The sequence below is a fragment of the Sinocyclocheilus anshuiensis genome, unplaced genomic scaffold (genome assembly GCF_001515605.1).
Source record: "Sinocyclocheilus anshuiensis isolate Anshui unplaced genomic scaffold, SAMN03320099.WGS_v1.1 scaffold366, whole genome shotgun sequence".
NCBI lineage: Eukaryota > Metazoa > Chordata > Actinopteri > Cypriniformes > Cyprinidae > Sinocyclocheilus > Sinocyclocheilus anshuiensis.
The window spans coordinates 1,564,143-1,573,450 of record NW_015547673.1 but is presented as its reverse complement, the minus strand read 5'-3'; the positions used below and the strand labels follow the sequence as shown (position 1 = coordinate 1,573,450).

Below are 9,308 nucleotides of genomic sequence, written 5' to 3'. Positions count from 1 at the left end.
GATTCGTGGCTTTTGAGAATCGATATCGAATCGACGTCATTTTAAAAAAACGATTAATCGAAAAATTTATTTTTTTGCCCACCCCTATTGTTTATGAACATTTATTGTGGATCTATAAGTGGAAGTGCCATCCACACATTGTAACATCTGAGGGGCACTTTGTAACTTGACCATATGACAGCTTAAAATCTTATCTGATCGAATACAAACTAAAATATTTTGTTAATAAATATTAAAAAAAAATATATATATATATATATTAAAAAAAAATTGTTCAAATAAAATAATGGCGTTTTTTAAGAATTAAAAATAAAACGAGGCAATTTTATTTTTTATCAAATTTTTCATAAAACTGCAATTTAAATATATTATTTCTACAGGCTATACAAAAAAAGAAGGAATAGAAAAAGAAAAAGAAGAAAAAAAATAATTAGGCTGAATAAGCTGATCTATAGCATGTTAAATGGTGGTTGCCTAGTCCAGTGGTTCCCAACCCTGGTCCTGGAGGCACCCCAACACTGCACATTTTGCATGTCTCCTTTCTCTCACACACCAATTTCAGGTCTGGGAGTCTCTACTACTGAGCTGATGACCTGAATCAAGTGAGTTTGGTTAAGGAGACATTCAAAACGTGCAGTGTTAGGGTGCCTCCAGGACCAGGGTTGGGAACCACTGACCTAGTCTATGAATGGTACACCCCCTTAAGCCCACAGAAGTGGTTTGACCCAAGTCCTCAGCAGCCAATGACACTCACTAGTTCAAACTGATTTTTAATGCATACTTCACGTGTATTTAACACGTATTTCACATGTATTTCACGCGTATTAATACGTGTTGTTTACCGTGAAATACTCCTGTTTAACGCGTTGTTGACGGTTAAGATTCACGTGTTTTTGGCGCTTTTGGCCTTCCATAACCTTGCGTCCACATTCCACTCCCTCGACGAGCCAACCGCTGAACCCGCCCGCCCACTGCAGCGATTCAGAGCGCTGATTGGCTGGAGATCCCTAACCCCGCCCACCGGACATGCCGAGTGGAAAGCTAATAAAGACTCGGAATGTCAATCATTATGTCCTTTCACTAAACATAGGTCTCATGGAAACATTAGCAGCCCATGCTAACCGTCAAATCAGAGGCCCATACTGGAATTCAGTCAGGCAACTTTTAACTCTTATTTATTTTGTGGGACTGTTAAACGTATCTATTTCATGAATAAAGACACAATACCTAAGTGTTTCTGTTGTGAACCGCGACACCTTGAGCTAGCAACAATAATGAGCTAATTTAAGGTCGGTTCAGGCACGTAGTTTTGCAACTGGACAGTTTACTATTCTTTAGCCAACGGACTGACACATAAACACCTACTTATGTCATTAAATATCAGGTAACTTTGGTCACACCAAACGAGAACAAGCTGCCATGCTAATTTGAAGAAATTAAGTAAGAAACGCGTCTTCTCGTTGGGTAATTTGCCGTAGTTGTAATCAAAAATCCATTTAATGACGTACGGAAGTGTGTACACAATACAAGAAGAAAAAACACTTACTTGTGCTGGCAGCCTTTGTAAACGGGTCGTGCACCGGAGTTGGTCACGGCTCCGCTGAGTGACAGAAGAGAACCAGAGAAGAAGAACATCCGTCACGAAGAACGTCAGCCGCCTCCGACGTCACTTCTAGATTTCGCGGTATTTTTACTTGAAGTGAAGTCCAACTCATTCCCGCGAATCGGTTCTTTCGAACCGTTATTTTCAAAGAACCTCTTCAAATTGTTTTTTTTATGTTTAAACGACAGATACAGAACAATACAAAGCCAAAGACATTATAAAGCCAGGGGAACAAAGGATAAAAGAAAAGAAAAGAAAAGAAAAAAAAAGAGAGAAAAAATTACAACCATAGACATGCATGACCTTTACATTACTCAAAAGATTTTGAAGATAGAACACAGACGGACACTTTTGATTGCCTTTCTATTAGTACTATGTTGAATAGTACAAACTTAATTTTCCAACTCTTTATAAAACACTGTAAAACAGTGAACAGTTTACACCTATGAATGTGAAACTTAACCAACAAAATAAATAGATTAATAACAAAAACTTCGTTATTCACATTATCATAATTAAACATACATTTTCAAAATTAAAATTAAAGAGTACCTTTTCTTTGATAAACATATGAGCATCATACCATAACTTTTTAACATAACTACAGTGCCAGAAGATGAGGGGTATAGTTTCCAAGTGCAAAGAGCAAAAAGAGCAATTAACATCAATGTCCTTCATAAACTTACTGAGAAAATATTTAACAGTATAGAATTTATGACTTATTTTGATTTATTTTATCTTGTTTGTAACAAAAACACTTGTGAGGTAATAACCAAACACTTTCCCACTTGGGATTTCTAACAAATTTAGTCCAATAAGCAATAGAGCAAGGCTTGGTACACTGTAAAAAATGACCGTGAATTTAACGGTAAAAGACTGTATATGGTATTTAACTGTAAATTTAAGTTAAAACCGTAAAACCTAAAACGTTGCTACTGTATTTTTTACGGTAAAATTCCGGCAACCACAGCTGCCGGTTTTTTACCGTAAATTTTACGGATTTTTTTTTACAGTGTAGCAACCTTCTTTAAAAATAGAGAACGAATAGATTTGTCATTTTTAGTCTGTGAAAAACACATTTGACCACATATTGTATCAGTTAGGATTGACTATGGGCATATCAACCAATATCGCATCTCTAAATAAGGAAACTATACCAGAATTAATTGACCTTTTCAAATAGATTCAGCAGTTCTTTACAACAGAATTACTTCATCACGTGACATCCGTCAATCTTAAATAGAAGTTCCAGTTATGTTAAATAACACTAGCGATATTTGACATATTTGCTGTAAAGGTGTTTGTACGTTTTAATAAAACCATTTAATTATTAAAGTATTGACACTTTCAAGCGCTTCTGGGAAGTTTCTACTTTCAGTCAGAGTAAAATATAGCCTATTTCACATGTCATGTGGAGAGTAAATGTTTATAGCGCTAATACATAATGAATGAGCAATGGACGTGCATTAGATGTGTAACTGATTGTGCATTTTATCATTCTCGTGCTTCAGAGTTATGGGAAATGTATTTTTTGTCACACAGGTCTGTCTTTTGGAGCTCCTTAATGTTTTCATAAACCAGTAAAAATGATAAGTGTTATTGTTATCTAAAACTATAACTATTAATTTTTTTATTATTATTATTCATTTAAATAACACTAAAATAAGATAAAATCTAAATATTAGATGAAAACCTTAAACAAAAACGTGAACAAAAATCAGAAATGCTGCCTTGTTAACTAACTAAAATAAGTTGAAGTACTAAAACTACTAAAATACAAAAAAATGCAATAAAAAAAGCTAAATAGAAAATTACTAAAACTTGAAAAATATAAAACTTGAAGCCAAAATATTAATAAATATTATTGTATATAAATAAATACTAAAACAACTCTGACAATTGTATTTTTTCTAGCAAGCCTTTTCACTATTTTTGACCAAAAGTATACAACTGGTACCGTCAGCTACAATTTTGTTATGATCAATAATTTGCTTGCTCTATAAATTTTAAGTTAACATGGCTGACTATGACACCAATTCACTGAAAAGTTCAGGCTCAAAAAATATTTGGGTATGAGTTCGATATCACTAGTCTCAAGATAGATTTTGATTAATATGCTTAAGTAAATATGCTTTTGCTTATTTATATGGTTATATACGTATGTATGATGAAAGCACTGTAGTATCATGCCAGTAGCTGACCCGTACTTATTTGCAATGCTGTGTAAATGATATTTAAAATACACTTAACGGCGAATTAAAAACATACCAGTGATTTTTATTTTCATATGCAAAACCCGAAATCATCAACCATCACACTGAAGGTAGAGTCTATCCTTGATCCATAAAACATCAATAATCCAGAATCCACAACTGCTACCAGCTGCTTGACCTGTCTTTACACACAAATGGAAATGCAGTGCAAGAAGGGGGGAATCTATCATTCAGTCAGTCAATCATACACATTAACATAATACACAGATGTAAAATAACACTCATTGTTATCAGACATGTATTGTATGGCACTTGGCTGATTTTGCTATGATGGAAATGTCCTAGTATGAGGAAACTGTCCAATGTGCTCTACAACAGACATGTTTGTGTGTGTTTGTTTGAGGGTGCATGGCTTTATACACACACACACACTCTACCTCTTGTGGTATTACAACCATCACAAACAAAGAGGTCTATGAAACATGCAGACAAAATGTTCTTTTTGTTATTACTTAAGTTTCAGCAAGGAAGAGACTTTGTGTTTATGGCATAGTATGTGATATCATGCATAAAGTCATGTAGCCCTTGAAAACAATAGGAGAAAAGCTTCTATTTTGTTTCCATTGTTATTGTTGTCTGTAGTCAAAAAAAAAAAGGTAAAACCACACTAAAACCAGCAGTCAAACATAAAGTGTCACAAATCAGTCCTTTTCAAAAACAAGTTTTCATGTTTACCTGATTTTTACCTCAGCGGGGACAGAATTTCACTTGGCAAATAAAGTATAGATTTTCTATAAAAGTTGTGTATAAATAAAAGTATGTAAATAAAACTATGTATAAATGGTAAAATTATAGATTTAAATCACTGTGTTGGGTAACAACAATTTCAAATGTTAAAAACAAAATCACTTGCACTGCTGTTTTAGAAAACCTAATTTAGGAATATAATGCGCCACAGTGCAAAAGACAACGATTTGCAGTTACCATGGGCCATTTAGATACTACTAATGACTTGACAACCTTGCAAAATGTTAAGGATTTGGATTTTATATATTATAACACGTTTTTTAGGGGGGAAAAGTTATTGAATGTGATGCTCAGAATATAATTTGCACCAAAAAGTGTAAAAAAAAAAGAAAAAAAAAAAGGGGGGAACAAATGAACATTTTAAAGCCAGCCTATGATAAAAGGGTCTCTGTACATTCCTATAAACAGTGGATATTACTGAAGTGCAATCAGCTGCAGTGGTCCTATATAGCACATAAGAAACGTAACACAATTAAGGAGATCGGTGTGTTGCCATAGACATCTTTTGTCGGTGACAGGTGGGAGGTGTTTAATTGGCTAAAGAGTTTTCTCGCTCCCATCATGCACTCTGTGATGTACTGCGAGCGGAGGTTTCTTTCGCAACAGTGACCGTCTCTCGGTTTGATTGACAGTTGACAGCTGTTTGCAGCCGGAGGGGGAGAATAAGTGGGGGAGAGGCTGCGACCACCTGATTCGTCCTCGACTCCTCCCACTGCACATTTGACACTTGGCCCTTCCATCCGAGACAGAAATACAAGTGTCAGTCGGATGTGTGTGTTGTGTGTTATACTGGGGGTGCAGGCGCTGGTCTCTGAGGCATCAGATGTTGGGTTGGAGCAGGTGGTCTGTGGAGGGTGGACAGAGTACAGGACTCAGGAGTAAGCTCTATAGAAACTGGATTCATGAGCATATGATGCTTTCAAAATGTTGCTGCTTGGGTAGAACATTACATATCAGCAGCTTATGAGGTTTCATGATTAGGATGCTGCTTTAAAAGACACCTGTCTATGTAGGCAGCTAACACGGTCCACTACTGTTTAAGAGTTTGGGGTTGGTAAGATTTTTGAATTTTTTCAAGGCTGCATTTATTTGATCAAACATAGAGTAAAAAGTAATATTGTGAAATATTACAATTTAAAATAACAGTTTCCTACTTGAATCGATTTTAAATTGTAACTTATTTTTCCTGTGATGCAAAGCTGAATTCTTAGCATCATCACTTAATGCTTAATATTTGTTTGGGAACTGTGATGCATTTCTTTTTTTCAGGATTCTTTTACAATTAGAAAGTTCAAAAGAACAGCTTATAAAACGGAGAGTTCCGGTCCTTGATTCTGATTGGTTGAGCCAAGTTCGAAGCTGTTGTAAATTACTCTACAAACATACACCTTTGTTTACATTTGTGCGTTGCTCGGCAACCACTTTGTTGGAACCACAACCGTTTCTGAGGAACTACATTGTTTAGCGGAAGAATAATGTTTTTATTAATATCATTACACTTTATTTGCTCTGTTTTATTTTGTGAAACCTTACTACGTATATGGAATAACCATTTTATAAAAGCAATAAACCCCATGAAGCCGTGGTTTACAGTGAATTTATAACAGCTAAGGTTAAAGGTTTTATGTTATAAAACCTTAGCTGTACACTAAGTATTGTGTATTATTACCGTGCAAACGGAGGTGGTGGCGGTCTGGTAGCATAAGATGGCACAGAGTCTGATTTATTAGTCTGAACCACCTGTGAAGAGAAAGAAACTCATGTTACTACTGAACAAACATATGGATGACAAGTAACTTAAGAATAAATTAACTAAACTAAATACGATTAAAATGAATTAACATCATTCAGAGTTAAAGGGATAGTTCAACCAAAACTGAAAATTCTGTCATCATTTAAGTTGATGGCCCCCATTGACTTCCATAGTATGGAAGAAAAATATTATGGAAGTCAATGGGAACCAGCAACCGTTTGGTTACCAACATTCTTCACAATATCTTCTTTTGTGTTCAACAGAAGAAAGAAACTCAACCCTTTAAGTCTTTGTTCAGTGACATAATAACTAAACAGCTAAAATCAAATGAAACTAAGCTTAAAGGACTCATTAATGTTCCATTAGCCATTGTCCATAAATAATGCTCAAATAAACAAATTATGCACTTGCCTGGCCATTCAAACAGCACAGTACAGTACTTTATGTATATTAAATAATTGGGTAATTGCACACTGATGCATTTAACCCAATTACACAAAAAGATGAAATCTTGATATTAGCTGTAAACCATTATGAATATCCATGTTACACTACTTCAGGTCTTCCTTTAGAGGATTAGAGCAGAATGATATGATATGAAACAAAAAGGTCTGAAAGAAAATTAAAAGATAAAAGCTCAAAGTGGCACAATAGCAATGAAGTGCTGACGTGAGAATTAATCTTGTTAGTAAGTATTCATTAAGACATGGTTAGTAAGAGTAAATCAGAGATATTAATAATAATAAATATGATTATATTAATTAAAAAATAATTAAATATTATTATTAATGTTCAAGATAGTTATTGCTTTGACAGTAGTACAGGGGTTTTGTCCTTCTTACAAAAGTGCAGGGAAAGAAAGAAAGGTTAGGAACATTGCAGTGAAGCAGAGACTGTATAAGCAACAGCAGCAGAGATGCCCCACAATACAAACACAGTAAAACCCTGGTAAATAAACAGTATGCAGTTATTTACCTCTGCTGGTGGCAATAACTGAGTCTGGTGCTTTATCATAGAAGAGAAAAAGAGAGGAACCTGGTCATTATCTATAGCAGTAGATGAGCTCAAAACAGAGACATTCTGTTATTGTCTAGGGCCCTGTTTACACCTGCTATTAAGATGCATTTTGGTCGATCGGATCACAAGGATTCCCGTTCACATCTGGTGTTTTAATCCGTCTCTTCTGTCCACTTTTGACCACTTCTGTCCTAATTTCTTTTGAAGGGAGGGTCTATGGGCCACTGTATGTGGGCTTTTTCTGATCTTTCGATATTTTCTGATCTTTCTAATATTGTGAAAACTTCACACAATTCACATAGGTCTATGAGCTGAACGCTGTGGGGTTTTTTTCCGAAACTAAAAAATGTTTGCTGCATGGATTAAAAATTCTGCTACACATATCAGTCAAAATAGTGCTGAGAGAAGAAAAAAAAAAATCAATAGTCACCTATAAGTTGTCAGCAAATCCTTTAAATTTAACCAGTATTCAGAACAGAATAAGATCAGAAAATATAAGTAGCTATAAAATTATAATGGCATTTGTTATAAACAGCATAGGCAATGTTATAAATGATATGTTGTGTGCACGCGAGAGGCTCTGGCACGATCACGGATATTGTCCTCATCACCGCGGAAAAAACTAAAAGAATTCTGTCATTTTTGGTCATAAAGATAGGAGTAAGACATCATTTGAAGCTGTTTACTTCTATTTATGTATACTCACAATACGAAAAAATTATGCCTTTGTAAAATAAAGAAAACAAACAGGATGCGCTTTCAGCCGTCTGTTTCCTTGAACCTGTGGTGCTGTCATAAAAATGAAACAAAACAGATCTCTTTTTTATTTGTTAATTACTTAACTGAAACATATTTTGTGTATCATATGTTTTTTAATTTTCCGATTTCTTTTCTTCTTCGTTTTCTCCTGTTGTTACGCATGCAGAACTAAACCACTGAAAAGAAAAACATTTATTTTTAACGAGTCACACACTTATCCATTGTAATTTAATTTAAATCGAATTTAACCTTCTAATTTTGCCGATTAATGGATAGGAAATGAACATCGTAATGTTTAAGAGTTAGCTCAGTCAGCAGAGAGTAGGCGGCCTTGAGTGGCTGTTCAAACACATTCAACCACATGAGCGTTCACATTATGAGCGCAATCCGGTCAAATGTGTTTTCGACTACCTCTGGAAGTGGTCAAAAGTGGACAAGCTCAAAACGTTTTAGACCCCGTTCACACCTGTATTTAGCTATGTCCACTTGTGATCAGATCAATCTTAATACCAAGTTCAATGGGACAGTCGTACAGTCATGTTTATGCTCAGGCACGTATGCTGAAAAATGTCTCAAATCTAAAGGTGCAGTACTTTAGGTTAGTTACAATAGCTCTACAGTTAGATTGATGTTAGCACTACATAGAGTGAGTTAAACGTTGGCAGTGTGGTAGTCAGTAAAGAGTCCTGTTATGCAGAGGCCACTCACCCCATCCTTCACTATATTGCTGGGGTTTCCCCGCTGGGACACAGTAGTCTGCGGTTTGCTGTCAGCTCTGAGGAACAACCAAAGACAGCCTATCAGTATTACTATTACAAATGTCTAGGTTATACCGAACACACTAAACATCATTAGATCAAAACATTTCAACAACAACAACAACAACAATTGAATGTACGTTAACACTAGAAAAAGGGATGTGGTGAAAAAAAAAGGTAGGACTACAACACCCATAAAGCACTGGGCTCAATCAGACTATCCATGAGCGGGATACAAAAATGCTGGAAATACGATCTGTAGTTTTAAAAAAAGCCCTGGAGGCACACACACACACACACACACACACACACACACACACACACACACATATATATATATATATATATATACACATATACATATATATATATATATATATATATATATAAGTTAATGG

The 9,308-nt window shown here is 35.2% G+C and overlaps 2 protein-coding genes across 4 annotated transcripts in view; both read right to left on the bottom strand.

The window, feature by feature from the left end:
- LOC107702872 (2-oxoglutarate dehydrogenase, mitochondrial-like) overlaps positions 1–1,917 on the bottom strand; it is a 51,865-nt gene extending 49,948 nt beyond the window's left edge. Inside the window, exon 1 of one of the 2 annotated variants that reach the window (XM_016505308.1) lies at positions 1,547–1,917. The gene's annotated coding sequence lies outside the window, so the exon portion shown is untranslated. The remainder of the gene's footprint in view (positions 1–1,546) is intronic. The other variant, XM_016505309.1, reaches the window with a different exon arrangement.
- A 2,499-nt stretch (positions 1,918–4,416) lies between these two features.
- The window catches only part of LOC107702867 (disintegrin and metalloproteinase domain-containing protein 9-like), a 43,838-nt gene continuing 38,946 nt past the window's right edge, over positions 4,417–9,308 (bottom strand). The window contains exons 20-23 of one of the 2 annotated variants that reach the window (XM_016505298.1): positions 8,861–8,927; positions 7,352–7,381; positions 6,293–6,363; positions 4,417–5,468 (exon numbers count right to left, since the gene is read on the bottom strand). In XM_016505298.1, the coding sequence (XP_016360784.1) occupies positions 5,408–5,468; positions 6,293–6,363; positions 7,352–7,381; positions 8,861–8,927 (229 nt within the window). In that variant the 3' untranslated portion in view covers positions 4,417–5,407. The remainder of the gene's footprint in view (positions 5,469–6,292; positions 6,364–7,351; positions 7,382–8,860; positions 8,928–9,308) is intronic. The other variant, XM_016505299.1, reaches the window with a different exon arrangement.